The 18,302-nt window shown below is 44.9% G+C and overlaps 1 protein-coding gene across 2 annotated transcripts; it reads left to right on the forward strand.

The window, feature by feature from the left end:
* Positions 1 to 88: 88 nt before the first annotated feature.
* Positions 89 to 9,354, forward strand: agfg1b (ArfGAP with FG repeats 1b). Of its 2 annotated transcripts, XM_008280971.1 has the most exons (12): positions 89 to 418; positions 3,658 to 3,751; positions 4,014 to 4,129; positions 5,371 to 5,509; positions 5,590 to 5,746; positions 5,877 to 5,984; positions 6,966 to 7,116; positions 7,614 to 7,693; positions 7,794 to 7,886; positions 8,103 to 8,261; positions 8,812 to 8,906; positions 9,059 to 9,354. In XM_008280971.1, the coding sequence occupies exons 1-12, from the start codon at positions 252 to 254 to the stop codon at positions 9,116 to 9,118; spliced, it is 1,419 nt and encodes a 472-aa protein (XP_008279193.1). In that variant the 5' UTR covers positions 89 to 251; the 3' UTR covers positions 9,119 to 9,354. The 2 variants fall into 2 exon arrangements, with proteins under 2 accessions (XP_008279193.1, XP_008279273.1); XM_008281051.1 differs by lacking the exon at positions 5,877 to 5,984.
* The last annotated feature ends 8,948 nt before the right edge of the window (positions 9,355 to 18,302 follow it).

The following is an 18,302-nucleotide window of genomic DNA, read 5'->3' on the forward strand; positions in this document are numbered from 1 at the left end:
CGTGTATTTCCGCACCGACAGGGGGCGCTGGTGTCACTGAGGCCGCTGAGTTTCTCACTTTCTCCGTGTCGAGGAAGAAGTTTGTCAGTCGCCCAGTCTCCCCGCTAGACCTCTCAGCAAGGTGTCTCCCCGGCCACCTCCGCCACCGACACCGCCGCCGTCGTACGCGGCAAGTCTGCCCTGAAGACACCCGCCCCTCCCCGGGTCCCGAACTTTTCCCTCCCCGGTGATACCAGCCGCTGTTCTCGGCCATGGCGACGAGCGCGAAGCGAAAGCAGGAGGAGACTCATCTAAAGATGCTCCGGGAAATGACTAGCCTGCCCGCGAATAGGAAATGCTTCGACTGCGACCAGCGCGGCCCGACCTATGTCAACATGACAGTGGGCTCCTTCGTCTGCACCACCTGCTCCGGGATCCTGTGAGTTTCCTTTCGGGTCAGAGTGTTGTATTTACGGTCTACGGTGGTCCGCCGAGGCGCCCGCTGTGGGGTCCTGGCACTGACTTGGCGGTACCGTTAGCTCGTTAGCTAGTGCCGACGCCGGGACAGGTAATGCCACCTTCGGTTGAGCCCCCGAGGCCGCCGGGGCTGGGCTGGGGGAGGTTCTGTTTACGGCGGGGCTTCGGTGTGATTAGCCGGGGTTGTTGTGGGGACATGCGGGCCGGCCGGCTGGCCGGCTGGTTGGTTGGCTGGCTGTCTGTCTCGGCGGCTCTCTGTGGTCAAGGTTAGCACGGTTCAGGAGTGTGGCTAATGTTTGAGCTCGGTGTTTGAAAACAGGGGGACCTCGTCTTGTTGGTGAACTTTAGCTGGACCTCCGACCAGATAACGGCAGCGGGGTGGGTCGCTGAACTCGGGAAGCGGTTGAAAGACTGGGGCAGTGGGTCGACCGTGGCTTGCTGTGTGATGAAACCACTTCCTCAGAAACTTCAAGCATTTTGTAATTAAAGCCAGGATTTAGGCAACAAGGCTGATCTACGCAACACACCGCCCGTCCACACCCACGGAGCCGCTGACACTGAGGCTCCCGCTGCTGTCCTTATGCTACAGGTGATTCCTATTAGTCACGTGCTCACACAGTGTGGGAGTGAAATGCAAAGGGACTGTCCCACCTGGTTGTGCAACGACAACAAGACGTGGTGGAAATCATGACTGAATACTCAGGAAAAGTCATAAATAATGAGGAGCAGTGACATTGTTTTGTTAGGGCGATACATCCAGGCAGTGTGTAGGTGTGTAGGCAGAGGTTAGGATCATTAATATGATCCCAACACGTGCTGTTATTTCAGGTTGTGTTAAACTACACAGCATGAAGACAGGAGCACATCAGTAAGGTCAAAGGAAATTATGAAAAAAAAACACATTTTAGCATGTACATAATATATTCTGAATTTAATTTTTTTCTTTCTCTCTCATCTCTCATCAACATCTCTTGCTATATATATAAATATGTATGCATTCATATGTAGATTTGTACTTCTTGTGTGTTTTATTCCTTATTTATCTTATTCTTATTGTTTCGGTGTGGAGCAGGAGCACATTTCACTGCCATAATACCGTATATAACTGTGTTTGTGACCAATAAAAGGCCTTGAAGATCTTTGACCTATTTAGTTTTCCCACAATATAAATTGTGCTACAGAAAAAATACAGGAGATTTCCCCTGTTGTCTCCAGTAGCTCTGTGAGGTTTGTGGTGCTGATTTCGATGGTTAGTTGTCTCGTGTGGTGGCGACAGCTGCTGACACATGACCAGGTTTTCCCCCAACATTCTCCCTTTCTGCTGTTTAAATATTTCCGTCGTACTTTTGGTCACCAGACTTTGCCTTTGAGTGTTTCCCTGCTGCTCGTTTCGTCGTGCACCTGTGGAGGCTGCGTGTCATCAAAACCCCGTGTTTTGAATACAGTAAAAAAGGAAAAAATGACTCAGTTTACTCAAGAAGTCTTAAATTAGGGTGAATTCTGTTACGCAGACTTCTCTTGTAAATGAGTCATGACGAATGAGAAGTGCAAAACATGTTGAAGCGATGTGACTATTGCACAGATTGCCATGTTGGTGCTGAAACAATACAAACTTTACCCCATTGGACTCTTTATACACTTTTATTTATTGCAGCCTTAAATCACAGCGGTTCTGTTGGATCTTTTTAACGAGGATCAACAGAGAGTGAGACTAAAATGTTAACGATGTACATGAAGTACAAACAACAACACAATATGAAATATTACATCCATGTTCACTTTACTGAAGTCGGCTTCAGTCTATAAGTCTGCATCAGCTTTGGACGTCTAGAAACTAGATTATTCAGAATTCCTTAGAAGCTCTGTCAAGTTGCAGCGAACAGCAGTTTTAAATCTCTCCACATATTCTGGCTGCGACGTTATTGTTTCTCAAATCACCTCAGCTTTTTATTGAGAATATGTCTTTATGGAGGGGCTGCACGGTTTGTCGGTGGTTAGCACCGTCGTCTCGCAGCTAGAAGGTCGCCGGTTGGCTTCCCGGTGAGGACACCCAGGATCTTTCTGTGTGGAGTCTCCATGTTCTCCCCGTGCAGCGTGGGTTCTCTCCGGGTTCTCCGGCTTCCTCCCACAGTCCACAAACATGTTGAGGTTAATTGGTGATTGTAAATTGTCCGTAGGTGTGAATGTGAGTGTGCTTGGTTGTCTGTCTCTAAGTGGAGCCCTGTGATAGACTGGTTACCTGTCCAGGTGAACCTGCCTTCACCCTGAGTCAGCTGGGATAGACTCCAGCCCCCCATGACCCTAGTGAGGATTAAGGTGTAGAGATGATGGATGGGTGGACTTTTAGCGGCTCGTCTCGCTGGTGTGCTTCCTGTTTGACAGCTGACTCAGTTTTCTGATTATTTTCATGTTCTTCTGTCGTGTTGTGTGTCTGAGCTCCGTGGGCATAAACATGTCATTTTGTCCTATATACAGACCATCATTAATTCAGTGCAGTTGTCGTAGAGTTGTTAATAAATCTCCTCTGATGATTTAGCTCGAGCTAAAGACGCACACGCTGTTGCGTTTACTAATGAGTTTAGCTTGTTGTTGATACCAGCTCGGGTTGTCATGTCACACCTCAGGCATGATTTACGTGTGACACTTCATCACTATTACTACACAATTTTGTGCTTTTGTAGTTGTGTTAGACCAGTTTGTATCATGTATCTGTAATAGTTGTGAATTCATGCCAAAAACAAATCCTCATGGTGATTTTTTTTACAGCAGAGAAACATGAGAGGGGAGTTTAGGTCTGTCCTTTTTCTTGGCACTATAAATACATCAGGATATTATCTGCTATGAGTCCTTGGCCACGTCTTATCAGGGTTGAGTCACTTCCCATCATATTAAAGTCGTAAATATTTCTGATTTAACCTGTGGCTTTAATCTGATGTGAGGGTTAAGATTCAAACTGTAATGCTCTTGGAGCTTCAGCAGCAGTAAATGCTTTCCTGTGATTGTTCTGTATTTTAGAAATGTGTGTCATATTTACACTCGCTCCCTGTGTCCCAAACTTTAAGTACCTCGTGGATGCTCTGAGAACAAAATCTAACAGGGTGTTGTTTTTTTCTGTTTGCTTGTTTCGTGTAACCTAAGCAGCATCGAGTTGCATCCTGCTCCTCTTGTTCTTTAGCTAACATATACCTCCTCCACCCACAGGCGAGGACTGAATCCCCCACACAGAGTGAAGTCCATCTCTATGACCACATTCACACAGCAGGAAATCGAGTTCCTACAGAAACACAGCAACGAGGTATCGTGCACACTTTACAGCAAAAGCCCAGCATCGTGTTTCACACTGTTCAGCGTTATTTTCATCTTTACGCCTTCATTTGATATTTGGGTTTTTCCTTTAGTCCAGTCAACTTATTGGCATTCCTTTCTTTCTCCTTTTTTTTTTTTTGCTCGCCATCCCTTCCCCCCCCTTCCCTCTACTTTCTCTCACCTCTCCCTACCACCCCCACGCTGCTGCTCTCCTTTACCTCCCACTCTCCTCATTCCTGTGCCCCCTGTAGGTCTGTAAACACATCTGGTTGGGCCTCTATGACGACAGGACATCAGTTGTTCCAGATTTCCGAGAACCACAGAAAGTAAAAGAGTTCCTTCAGGAAAAATACGAAAAGAAAAGATGGTAACTTATTTTTCTTACGCGTTTGATCACAGTTGAAAGAGTTAAAACCTGATGTTCTTTAACCTGTGGACGCACATTGCATTAAGGGTTTTATAAATATATCTCTCTACTTGGCTGTGAGCTTTTAATGATGTCGCTGGAAAAGGTAGTCAATGCTTCACGTTGCAAAGAGCTCCTGGCTTGCTTCTATCAGCAGTGATGCAAAGGGAAAAAAAAGCGCTGAGAGTTAAGCGTTACCTCTGCCAGAAACCATTTTGCAGTTATGGTTAACCGTATGCTTCAGTTTGATAGCACACTCTTCATTGTCTGAGACATTTTTTTATCTCAACGTGTCATTTTCCTGGTTTTGCTGCAGAGTTTGTGGGGGGAAGAAAAAAAAAACCGCACAACTCTTAAACCCTCCTGGAGTTTGAGAAAGGCTCAATCGAATCTGATTTCTTTCAAAGTTCTTTTTATTCACCGAAATATCACCGTAATGTACGGTACAGAATTTGCAAGAAATTAAAGTTTTTACCGTTTTGTTCTTTGTGAACGTTAAACAGGCAGAAAAAGATAATAAAAAAAAGGACAAAAAACAAAACTGGACAAACGAAAACAGCAGAAATAATGATTTTTAAACTAATAATAACACCCACTATATATTTCTATCAAAAAAAGAAAAGAAAAAAAGGTGGTGGTTAGGGATCGGGGTATCTTAGGCTACTCAGCTGCTCTGTAGTCGATGGTCTTTCAAAGAAATCCAGAAAAGGACGGCACAATTTATAGAAACAGTTTTCTGAACCTCGGATTGTATACGTGATTTTTTCCAGATCCATACAGGACATTACATCTTTTAACCAGTGTGAAGGGGATGACGAGTCCCTCCAATAAAAATGAACATTTCAAGACTTTTAACTTAGAGTTTGGCAAGTCAAGGTCTGGGGCTGCTGCAGAAGTAGCACCGAGTGGATCTGGTTTAATTTGATGCTGTAGGACTTCAGGGACCAGTACATATGAAGCACAGCACCAGGTGCACGTCCACACTTTCCACAAGTCGGGTCAACATCTGGATTGAATCTGATTTTACTATTCCTTTAAAATAATTAGCGATATCAGATTTTTAGCAACCATATGCATAAAAGAATAATGAAAACACAATCCTTGTTTGAAAAGTTTGCTGCACCATGTTTACATTCGGCTTCAATGAGGTCATCTTACCAAAGTGACTGAATGTGTCGCTGCTCTTTTCCTTGAACGCCCAGGTACGTTCCTCCGGACCAGGCACGAGCAGTAGCGAGCGTCCAGGCCTCTGTGTCGGGCTCCTCGGCAAGCAGCACCGGCAGCACCCCAGAAGTCCAACCCCTCAAAACCCTGCAGCTCAACAAGACCCCGCTGCGCCAGGTGAGAGGAACGCTCCCCGAGGCTCGTTCAGCCCGACTAACTGTCACCTTCGACTAAACCTTTTTCTCCCTGCCGCCCAGTCTCCAGGGCTGGGCCGCTCCCAGGCTCACGGCGCCGCTCAGGAGAAGAAGTTTGACCTACTTTCAGACTTGGGAGGAGACATCTTTGCTGCTCCGCCCGCTCAAACTGCCAGTTCTACCAACTTTGCCAACTTTGCACATTTCCCCAGCCAGTCAGGTGAGATTCCTTTCCCAGAAGGTCCCGCGCTTCGTCTCGTCGTTATCTCATACATTTCCCCAGTCGTTGTTTTTTTTATTTTTTTATTTCCGCATTCAATGTCCTAATTCTTCCTTGTGTGTGACTGCAGCACCTCAGGTTAACTCAAATACCAACTTTGCCAACTTTGAGGCATTTGGAAACACTGCAATTCCATCCCATCTGAGCACGTCACCTCCCTCAAAGTCCTTTTCATCAGGTACCACCCTCCCCACCACTGTCTCTCCTCCATTGTATCCACACATGCTCACCCTCACCTCACACTTGTTTTTACTCTTCTCTCACTCTGTCTGCTGGCGGTGATAACAGAAGATTCATGAGCTGCACGGATCACGTTTCAGATTAACTGCAAAGTTTGACAATCATAGTGTAAAGAATAGTTTTAATGCTGCTGCTGCTGTTTAATGTGACCAGAAGGGGGCGCCATGAGAGCACAGCCGTCCTCCGAGGCCAGCACTACAATGTAACCTCTCTGCTAAATTTCATGTAACTCGGTAGTTTTTGCATAATCGTGCTTCCAGGTAAACAAGTGAACTCATAGCTCAGCCTCGGGGAGGAATAATTCCCTGAATGTCGATGCAGTGTCGTGGCGACGCGATACAAAGCGGTCGTGTGTTCAGATGAATGGGGCATGTTGGAGGCAGTTGACAGTGACCGTGTTGTCTGGCCCTTCCCTGTTTTATTTATTTATTTATCTGGTCGACCTGATAACTGATTCCATCCGTGACTCCTGAGCTGTGACCAGTCACAGCCTCACTGTCCACTGGACTGATCTGGTCACCACTGCTGTTGTTGATAATAGAATAGAACGGAATGCTTTTTATTGTCATCATACACAGAGTACAATGAAATTAAAAGACAACTCCAGTGCTGCAAAATGCAAGTATAAAAAAGGCAAATAGGAATATATAAGTATATTTAACCAAACCACAGAAAGCTTTGTGGAGCTTGTTTCTCATGGATCAGATTTTAAAGTTATGCTCAGCACAGTATGCACTTAAAACTGATTTCTAGCCCATCAGAAGTTCTGTGAACACACCATCCTTTCAACCTGAATTAACTGGATAAAGTCCTGTGAAGAGCGTCTGGACACCCAGTGGGCATTTTAAGTGTCTGGGTGTACCTGCATGTGGCCATGGATGATTGAAACGCTTTTTTCCCCCGTAATATTTGTTAAAAGGGGGAGGAGTGCCAATTCCGTCGATGTCCAGCGCCGTGGCTGCCCAGTCCCAGACGGGGAGCTGCACAGAGGACCGCTATGCTGCTCTGGCCGAGCTGGACAACGAGCTCAGCTCCTCTGTGTCTGCCTCCACAGGAACCAGTGTGCAAGGGTGAGAGACCGGCAGACACACATGCTACAGACAGGTCACGTCCTACACCCAGTCCATCTGCAAACCTGAGTGAACACGACAGGAACCTGGTTAATGTAGTGTTCAGTGTGTGCTGAATGCTGTTCTTTACATGGTGCAGCTGATGTGTGTGAATAAATGTGTTCTATTGGTTATGGTCATGGTTAGTCTCATAGTTTAGTCGTCGGAGCTGGACTTGCCTGAGTTCCTTGAAGATCTCTCATCCAAGAGGCTTCATCAGCTCTGACTGACTAGTTGGGAGTTCCAGATACTGATATCCTGAAGGAGGCATTAACACCTGAGTTACGTTTTCAGTTGGGGGTTTGTTGCTCCTCCCACTCGTTATGTGCGTTGGCTGTTGTCTGCATCTCAGGTTGAAACCGAGATGATTCCTGTAGTCTGCAAGTTTTCTGGAATTAATTGATGCTTGTCTTGTTTTGCATTTTCTAATCAGGTAAAAACCATCATTCTCTTTACAGGAACTTGTTTGGACCAGTGCTCGGTTCATCACCAGCTCAGAATCCACCCGTGTTACCCAGCATGCAGCCTGGCTTTGGAGGTGGCCGTGATGATTCCTGCTACACTGATGCACACAGAAATACAACATGTTTTGGTGCATTGCAACTTTAAGACTCATTTTGTGACTTTATCCCATCCAGCGGTGCCATCCACAAACCCTTTCGTCGCTGCAGCCATCCCCCCCGACATGGCCACCAACCCGTTTCAGACCAACGGCAGAGCTCCAGCTGCAGGTATGTGCACATCTACAGTCTGATGGACTTCATTTTTTAGACGTTTGTGTTGCTTTGATGTAACCCAGTTACATTGTTGGTAGTTTTGTGATTTTTCCAGACTGTCTAGAATTTATTCCTCCTTGTGTGTGTGTGTGTGCGTGCGTGTGTGTGTGTGTGTGTGTTGTGGGTATGCGTGTACATCCACTGCACACACATGCCGTGTGTGTCTCGTAGCCTCGTTTGGTACTGGCTCTATGAGCATGCCCGCCGGCTTTGGGAATGCGTCTTCCTACTGCCTCCCGACCAGTTTCAGCGGAAACTTCCAGCAGCAATTCCCCGGCCAGGCCCCCATCCCTTACTCTCAACCCGGGGCCTACCACCCTCAGTCTAATGGTTAGTGGCCTCCCACGTCCCTCCATCCTCTCACCCTGTTGCACCTGTGCAGTACCTGTCAGTGATTCATCTGCTGCCTTTTTTTCTGGCATCAACTATTCACATTCTCTTACCGACACGATGGCCCTCTGCATTAAGACCTGAGTTGAAGCTGTCTCAAATTAAACTCGTCAGTGGCAGCTGCTGCACAGTGATTAAAGGTTGCATTTAGGGTACAAAGCTTTAGGGTTCTGCTCTGGTCCAGAAACACAATTACAAACCACTCATTAAGGCTCTGTTGTTACCTGAATGCAATCTGACATGCTGGGGCTTGGCTCTCCTCGATTTCTTTTCTCCTCTTTGCAGTCTTAGTCCCTGACAATTAAAGAAACATAACTGCTGTAATTTAGGTTGTAAAATGAATGTTTTTCTTGGACTTATCTTTATGGCATGTTGATATGAAGGCTGCAGTGAAATAAAAGAGAATTCCAGACTCTTATTGCTCTTATCTCTGCTGCTGGAGAGAACAGACTCGATCTGTGTAAATCCCTCTCCCCTCTGTCACCCGTAGGCCCAGCATTCCCGGTCTACGGTCAGAACAAGCCCTCGATCGCGGCCTTTGGGCAGCCCATGGCTGTCCCTGGCATGTCCAACAACCCATTCATGGTGAGCATGTGTTGTCTTCTGTTCTCCCAACTTTGTAAAGTGCTGTCAGGTTAATATAACAAATCAACTAAAAGCTTCCCCAGTCGTGACATTTATTCCGAGGGATGTATGTGTTTTCTGTAGGTGTCTTAAACCTTTGCTCCTTGTTTCAGGCGGGAGCACCGGCCGGGTCGTTCCCTTCAGGGGGCTCATCCACCAACCCTTTCCTGTAGCACAGCTCCCGGTTGTCGCCACCAGAGGGCAGCATGCAGCACATATTCAACGCACCCGTTTCCGTCACGCAATTAGTGGCAGTACATTTCTTATAAAAAGACTTCTTTTTTTTTTTTTTTCATAAAACGTTTACAAACACTATGAAGGAGTACAAAAGACTATGTTGAAGACTAAGGGACTGTTATGGGGGAACATGTACTGTTTGGACTATATACAATACATTATATGCTTTTTACTTTTTGTTTATGACTGTAAGCTCTGTGCATATCACCATTTGTAATCACAATTAAGTACATGTTATGTATAACAAGGACTGAATTAACAAGGGTGAGTATACACACACCTTGTGGAGAAAAAAAACCACTACAAACTATCTACGTAGGTAAGGGTACACGTCATTTTAAGACTATTAACAGGGTTCCATCCAAATCTGTCGTTTGTGGTTCGAAGCGGCCGCGACGACGACGACGACGATGCAGTCGTTTAATTTGCAAAAGGGACTTTTTTTTTTTTAAGAGTTATTTTAATCTCACTGCTACTATACTGGCAGTAAGGGATTCCTTTATTAACATACAATTCCAGAGTGCTTTTAAATAAGAAGACAAAAGTTGCCTATAACCGAAAACAACCAAACCCACGTGTTTTTAGAGCGGGTGGACGGGACGCAGCGCTGATCCCGGACTAGTAGTCATCTGCTTCAATATTGCTAATATCTGTGAAACCAAGTGCAGCTCTTTAGATACGAGGCCAGCAGGGACTTGAGGTGTTTTTAGCCCAGCAGGTAACGGGACAGGCACGTCTGTTAGAGCACAACCGGAGGACGGAGGGGAGACGCGGGTGTTAAGATCATCATGTCTTAGTCCCGCTGTTTTGCTTAATCGATACAACCCTTGGTAAAAGTGTTTCGTATTCTCTAATAACCTCACTTCTTCTGCGTGGAGACGTCAGAAGGGCATATTTCAGATATTCACTATATTTTATGAACATGATAGAGACAAAAGGAACGACTGTTAATGAAAGCTTCAGGGCTGCGGCGGCGATCCAAATTGGTTTACCTCAAAAACAAAGCAGTCGGTCACGTTGCTGTGGACGACGTGGCCTTCTGACAGGGACTTTAACACACCCTGCCCGGATAATAAAACGTCTGTACGGTGTTTGCTATGTTGTATTTACCACACTCCCTCGATACCTGTCCTCTTCTTTGCCTTGTTACTGGAAAGCTTTTGAGGAGAAGAATGAAATAAGGAGAAACATTGACCCGGTTTGCTTGAAATAAGGCAAAGGAAACGAACATTAATTCAGGGATTATTACATTACTGGATCCGCCTGGGACTCAATTGTGCCACCCGTAACTAACAATGAATTTGACAATGTGTGTTTCTTGTCTTTACAAGAATAGGTAAGTAAATGTGTACATATATAAATATATGTATAAATAAATTAAAAGATTTTTAACTACAGTTCTGAGTTTGTGCAACATCTTTTATAGTAAATCCACTCCCCTAAAACTGATCGACACTCATACAGCAGCTGTGCTATTAATCCTGCTGTTATGAATGGTTCTGACCGTGCACTCATCCGTTCTGTGTGAGGAATCATCGTCAGACCTCCAGGGACCTTAAAATGAGTGGGTACTGTGGAGAAATGTGACTGGTTCAGCAAGGACAGTTGGAAACCGACTTCTAGAAGCTGGTCTGAAGTCACACAGGGCTGAAGAAGCCCTTCATCAACCAAAGGCAGAGGAAAGCCTGTTGATGGTTGGGCTGAGGTTCTCTTCAGGGATGAATCCAATGTTCAGCTGATGCCCACTCCAGCCAACTTCCTGGAAAGGAGGAAGCCTGAAGAAGCCTCCAGACCAGACTGTCCTGCCCCTGCAGTAGAACATGGGGGTGGATCAGTGACCATCTGGGCTTGTTCCAGTTTAGGTGGAACAGGGCAAATGGACCAGGGTATGTACAGGCTACTCTGGAAAACAGTCTTCTTCCATCAGCTGGAAAACTCTTTCCTGCCTCCACTGACTGGATTTTCCAACCAGACGATGCCCCTTGGCACACAGCGAGGTCAGTTAAAGCCTGGATGGAGAACCAGAACACTGGAACCATGCCTTGGCCTGCTCAGTCACCAGATCAGATCTACATCCAGCTGAAAATCTGTGGAAAACCATCAAAGACAAAATAGAGAAGCACAAGCCCCAAAGCAAAGCAAATGTGTTTGAATAAGTGCAACAGGAATGGGCTGCTGTGGCAGCAGAACCATGTCAGAAGCTGGTGGAGAGCAGCCAAGACGCATGGCTGCAGTCATCAGAAACTATGGTTCTGCCATCAGGTACTAACTCCTGTGCATCATGTGACTAAAACAGTCAGAAAAGCCTAAAAGCACAGTTTCTGGCAGCACAATGCCATAGCTACTGATGGAAGAACTTCAGTGATGTTGGTTATTATCAGGACAACCCTGGAACATGTCTGATATCAGCTCTGAAACTAAACTCTTATCAGCTGTTTTTGTTGTTATCATTATATTTGTCCAAACAAATGTACCTTTAGTTGGCATTAAAATGAACAAGAAACTGAAGAAAATAAGGTGGTCTGATCATTTTTTCCATCACTGTATGAATAGTCCATATGACAGTGCAGAAATCTGCATAAGAAAGTCCAGTTGGCCTTTCCTATGCAGATTTTTATGAGGATATGAAGCTGTGATGGAAAGTCCCACCTTTACGTGTACACTAGTGGAAAAAAAAAACTGACACTATCTGACCACATCAGGTCACATGCTACAATAATGCAACACAAAACGTAGATAATCTATTTTTTATTATGAAATATATGATCACAGAAATAAAAACGTATTTTTTTGGTAAACTTTAATAACTGATTGAGTCGGTATGATGACTTATACCAAAAAAAACAAAAATATATCGCCTGGTAGCCTGTTCCATGAAGAGTTTTGAAATAGTTAATCTCTATATATAACAGAAACAAACAAATGACAAGTAAATGATAGATCATCCCTTTATCTGCTTTTCAAACACACCCTCCCACCATTCCTTTAAGGAGCTATGATTAAAAGAAAGTGCCCCTGTTTCCCAGAACGGTGATGTCTAGTTTCAGTTCCCACCGTGACAGACGTGAGTTGAGCTATGGCTGCTCTCTGCTGCTTCCTCTGTATCGTGTATTGTGTCAGGTACCTGGACTGTGTGTGTTTGCTATTGTTTCATGTCTCAGAGAAACTGTTTGCATTCATTTAATTGGGGAACTCTTGCTGTACTCTTCTGTGAAGGCTTTATACAAGTTCTGTGTCCAAGTCTTCCACACCAAACTTGGATTATTGTACAAAATATATTGTATATAGAAGGTATGTCTCTGATATTGCATTGTTTATTTTTGCAATTTTGAGGGACTGATGCTCACTAAAATAGAGACACACCAGGAAGAACGTGTACATGTAAGCAGGCTGTGACTCTTCTTCTGTCCATCCAACAGTTTACATACATATGTAAAGATGAAGCTTATCATGGCAGTCTTGAGTTTCCAGTGACTTCTATGACTCTTTGCTTTCTGTGATGGAATTGTTAAAACACACGCACAGTCAATCATGCATTTTGGTTCTTTCATACATTTATTATTGGTCTTGTGGGAATATGGCTAAACATGCTGGTTCAAAAATATACACACACCAACTTAAATGATTGATTTTGGTGATGAAGAAAGCTGTGTTAATCAAATTTTCTTTCTGGCATGTCCTCTTTGATTGCAATTGACTTTAGCTGCTGACTCCTCTGAGCCAGTTTAAATCGGGTCAGTTTGATAGACTCATGAGATCCAGGCACACTCACTGCAGTAGGAAAGTCTAAGCAGCTCTGTACTTTCTGCTCCACAACATTTCCAAAAAGCACCTCGTTGCATTTTGTGATTGATCAGTCACCAAAACGTTGGTTGCATTTCTGCCTTGGAAGTTTAAACCAGTCAGGTACTGCTATCCCGGCCCGGTGTGATTTGAACAACAACATTCAGTATGGACACAGAGCCCCCTGAGTCAAGCTACCCTTGGCCCTGAAGACACAGCGCGTCTTCCTGAAGGATCATCAGAACTCTGCAGGCCTACAGTCACGGAGAAAAGTTTACATACGCTTGTGGGGATCATGTGGCGGTCTGGAGTTTCTGGTAACTCTGGGTGTTCTCCGCTGGAGTCACTGAGTCACAGGCGTCTGTCACAAAACAACAATCATGGATTTTTTCTGGTCTTTTTGCCTTTACTAGTCAGAATAGTGAGAAGAGTGGGGGAGTAAATGGTCATTCTTGGGACTCAAACCCACAATCGCATCAGGGAGTATAGCACCTGTTTGTGGGTCGCTCACTCATCCCCCCCTCTTCCCCCGCTCTAGTTAAAGGAAATGTTTAGATTTATAGCCTCCAGGAATGAATCATAGAAATACCCTAGTCGCAGGTCTCTGAGTCAAAGAAAAGAACTACTGGCTTCAAAAATTCACCTTCAAATCTAAAGACACACACTGAGGTAAGCAGAGCTCTTACTAAGTTATTGTCTCAGGCTTTTACGTGTTAGCCAAGGTTAAATTCATTTTGTTTCCTGACTTCATGTTATAAATGCTCTAATCCAGCAAAGTACATGTTGAATACAACAGTGTTTTCATTGTTTAGCTATCTTCCATGGGAAGGTGAGCTGCTCAGTTAGGTTGGCTTGTCCAGATGCTCGCTCCAGATCATTTACAGCGCAATATAGGCTCGAGGTCTTCCAGGTTGTGAGATTAGAAAATGCAGATGTTACTACCAGTAACTCTTTTACCTCTGCAGATGACATTAGTACTATGATTATTATTATTATTATTACTTTCTTTCTTTCTACTACAAACGATATATACTTGTAAGTTTTAGACTATGAGAGAACCAAATTGCATCAATGTTTTTTGTGATAAAGACACACAAGTTATAGGAGTCACTGGTAACTAAAGACTGCCATCATATACGTGGTTTTCACAAGTAAACTTTGACTGTATGTTGTCTGGTTGCAGTCTAAAACAAGTGACATGAGTAAAGACTGAACCTGAACCTTTCTGGTCTTGTAACACGTGATGAAAACCACACAGCAATCACCACGTCATTTGAAGCTGTGTGCAGATGTAATTCTGTTCAGTACCTGTTGAGCTGCATGGAACAGTTTACAACATGTTTTTGGGTGTTGAAGAGTGTTGGGTAAGGCTTTGTGATGAGGGCGAGGCTAAAGGGAAGAGGCAGTGGGAGGTGGAACAAACTGAAGTGTGAGAGGCCTCATGAGAGAGAATTCTCATTTTTAGTCATTTCTTTTGCTTGACTTCTCTTTCTCCTTGACCTTTACTTTGTCTTTCATCTTTTTTTTTCTTTTCTTTTTTTTTTTTTTTACCCGTCTTCTCTTTTTTATTTTTTTTAGCTTTGTTCCCCAGCTGCTACCTTGTGTTAAGTGCAAGCTTCTGGAAAGAGAAAGATGGTATATTTTCTTTTCTAAGGAAGTGTGAAGCATTTTGAAACAAGCTGTTGTGATGCACCATTGTGAAGTGAAACCATCAGCTGAAGCAGTGAAGTCACTTGTTCTCGGGGATGAGCAGCTTGTGAGATTGCTTACTTTCATCCTCCACTCTTCCTCTATTTAAAACAAGAACCCAAGGGGCAGGTCCTCGTTGTTTTCCTCCTCCCTGCACTGTTCTGTTGGATCGCTCCTCCATCCTCTTGGGTTCCTGTTCTCTCTGAGGTGTCCAGATGGGCTTTTGCTGAGCCCTGTGTTTTCTTTTTTCCCTCCTGAGGAGCATCTTTTTGCTTGATCTCTTCTTTCAGCCCATTCAGCTCCTCTATCGGTTCATCTTCCACGAGGGTCTCTTGCTCCTTGGGAGACATCATCTCCTGGACGGCCGTGAAGAGGTTGTCTCGCAGTCCTTGTACGACTGGGTTTAGAGAGAGCTGGTTAGTCTGGTCCCTCATCACCTCGGCTTGACAGCACTGATGTGGAACCAAGAAGACGAGTGGAACCAGCAGCTCATCAGCCTGAATGACAAACACACATGCATGTAGTTGATCTTAACAAAAGACATGCAGCAAAACACAACCTGTTCATTAGGATCACAGTACTATTTCCCAAAATGGCACTGCTTTGAATTATCTTATTTTTAAATTCTCACCTGGTTTATGATAACCATGTTACAGCAAAGGAAAAAGATAGTTCTTCTCTATTTTTCAGCACAGTCTCCTTTTACCCTGACATACTTTTTGGGTCAAATTTCACCTGTTTTGACATTTGAGAGAGAAATGCTTTTAGTGACGCTGCTTTGATTGCGATGAGGGTGCGGTCTGTGGCTCCACTTATGTTTGGGAATCCAGCGATGGCGTGAAGTCCCCGTTTGATTTGGGCTCGGTGGTGATGGCTGTAAGGGAGCTGGATGCAGGCTGGGGCCAGAGGAGTTATAGCATCCAACACTGAGGGCATGATCCTGCTCAGTGATGGCTGGAAACGTTGGATATGTCTCCAACCTCAGGTGGTCAAAATCCCTGAATGCTTTCTATTAGTAGTTTCACTGTTCTACCGCTAGATTAATCATGGTCAGAGGTGTGCGTATATTTACACACATTCCTAAACATAAGTACAAGTTGCTAAATTCCATACTTTGCGTGGGAATGTTGGTACGCACTGATGATCAATGAGGCCCCTGGAGATTACAATTTACTCTAAGCCCTGGCTTTTAAATCAACCAGGTGAGGCAGAAATGTTATTTCAAACAGATAATGTTTGAAAAACCTTGTTTCTCATAAGTCACGGGAAATACAAAGACCCAGACAGAGAGGACACAGCCAAGCAGAGGTGGAGGGCATGGCACCATACTGGACTCACCCCTTCTGCTTGGCTTAGCTCTTGGGCTGGATAGCCTCCAGTCCACTACCCCCCAACTGGTTGACTGGTCAGATGTTCCCTTCTTGTCTGTTCCTGTGTCTCCGAGGGTCGACACTCTGTTCTGTCCCTGCCTCTAAGAAGGTCGAAGCCAAATCTGCTTTTACCAGCCTGTGAGAACATCGATGATGCCTTGTCGGATCTTGCAACTAACTTCAAGTCCAGGGCCCTGCCAGAGTCAGCTGACACTCTCCCCCGGGTCCAGAGACGGTTCCGGTACCTGGAGATGGCACCCCATCTCCAGCTTCAGAGTCTGGAGACGTGGCCCCACCTCCAGCTTCAGAGTCTGGAGACGTGGACCCACCTCCAACTTTAAAGTCTGCACTTCCAGCTGTGCCCCAACTGTATCTGGCTCTGTCTCACCACCACCGCCAGCCTCCTGCCGACCTCCAGAGACTCTCCGCCATCATCTAAGCCACTGCTGCTGGTCCCCTGCCCGGCCTCCAGAGGGGCTCTGCCTTCACCTCTGCCACCACCGCTGGCCTCCAGAGGTGTTCCACCTCCAACACTGCCCACCTGCCCATCCTCACTAGCGGTTGGCTGCCAGTTCTCCCTGCCTCTGAGCTGTTCCCCAGACTGTGTCTTCCTGTTTGCTTTTTTGTTAATTTTGCACTTGTTGCTGGTGTCTGCTTTTTGGGTTCTTTTACTCATTGATCCCTGACAGACACCTGTTGGTCTCTGCAGAGTCACAGAGGAATCTCAAAACACTGATGGAGTAAAACCGCATAGGGATGGTCCCGGATGTTGTTCAGGAGTAGTAGTTATACAGAGGTCAGAGGGTGCTTTGACACTGTCATGAGATCTGCACCTACAATATTACAAAATATTCTACAAATACTCAAATTAGGAATTATTAATTCTGAGCTAGCTGAGGTCAAAATAGACATCAAAGGAGGGTTTGGGGGGCATTAGATTATAAAGATATCTGAGCTGCCATTTTAGTGACGAAAGTTGAGGAATGAGGAAGCAGAAAATGATTGATGAGAGAAGTACAACAAAACGGTGGTTACAGCCCCTCTGATGAAGATGAGAAAGAAGGGTAGGTAGCATGGCAGTACAGTCATTTTCACATCCGGTTTGCAGCAGGCAGGAAGCAGAAAATGTCACCCAAATGACCACAGGATCAAGACAAGCTACTTCCCATGCAGAATCTTTCAGCTTCTTTATGATATATTTAAGTCGTTATGGCTGTTGTTCTCTCAGCTCTTAGATAAAATAGGACATGACATTGTGTAATAGTAGATATTTCTCTCCAAAAACAGAGTGGGGTAAAATCTAAAGAACCAGACTCTCCCTGCTCTCTGAAACATTAAATAAGATCACATATTTATTACTGTCAGATATGATATTTATACACTACAAACAGACACACAGTAAAAAATGTGGTATAGACACTGCTAATGAGGGGATTGGAACGAGTTACCAAACTCTGCTCCATCTGCTGACTCCCTCTCAAGACCCAGCTCTTCACTCAACACCTTTGCACTTGACAGACTGAAAACAAACAAACAAACAAAACAATCCTATCACCTCCCTACAACCTGCTATTGGCATCAACGCCCGATCACACTTGAACTTGTTCTATGGCTCTTATCTAGATCCTTGCTTGTGTCGTATCTGTTCTCAGATGTTCGTCGCTTTGGATAAAAGCGTCTGCTGGATGAAACTGTAGAATTGTAGTAAGTAAAAATAAAACCAAAAACGTGGTGCACCAGTGTTTCAGTTCTGTCCAGACACTCCCTGACTGGATGGATGACTACATCATCCAGGGCGGCTGTGGCTCAGGTGGCAGAGCGAGTCGGTCAATGATTGGAAAGTCGGCGGTTCAATGCTGCCCTGTAACTTGTGTCATGGTCATTGTGTGGGCAAAACTGTACCCACCTTGCCTGGTGTGAATGGATTGTTTGAGGTGGTGGTCGGTGGTCTGCCCTGACAGAGGCGTGGCTGTGTTGACAGTGTTAAGCATCTTTGAGTGCCTAGAAAAGCGCCATATAAATCTGATCTATTATTGCTATTATTTATATGAAAATAGGGAACAATCAGGTAGCAGGTCTTCTGAGAAAGTTGCAACAACTTAAAGCCACATTTGGCGGTTTTGTGGATGATAGATCAGGCTCATTAATGTACATCCATCCATCCTGGAGTCTATCCCAGCGGACTCAGGGTGAAGGCAGGTTCACCTGGACAGGTAACCAGTCTATCACAGGGCTACACTTAGAGACAGACAACCAAGCACACTCACATTCACACCTA

Source organism: Stegastes partitus, unplaced genomic scaffold (genome assembly GCF_000690725.1).
Source record: "Stegastes partitus isolate 25-593 unplaced genomic scaffold, Stegastes_partitus-1.0.2 Scaffold0, whole genome shotgun sequence".
NCBI lineage: Eukaryota > Metazoa > Chordata > Actinopteri > Pomacentridae > Stegastes > Stegastes partitus.

What these genes read in the sequence shown, in the direction of transcription:
- agfg1b (XM_008280971.1), top strand. Translation starts at nt 252, where the DNA reads ATGGCGACGAGCGCGAAGCGAAAGCAGGAGGAGACTCATCTAAAGATG. An exon ending in ACCACCTGCTCCGGGATCCT is followed by an intron (nt 419 to 3,657) that starts GTGAGTTTCCTT and finishes CTCCACCCACAG; the next exon opens with GCGAGGACTGAATCCCCCAC. An exon ending in ACAGGAACCAGTGTGCAAGG is followed by an intron (nt 7,117 to 7,613) that starts GTGAGAGACCGG and finishes TTCTCTTTACAG; the next exon opens with GAACTTGTTTGGACCAGTGC.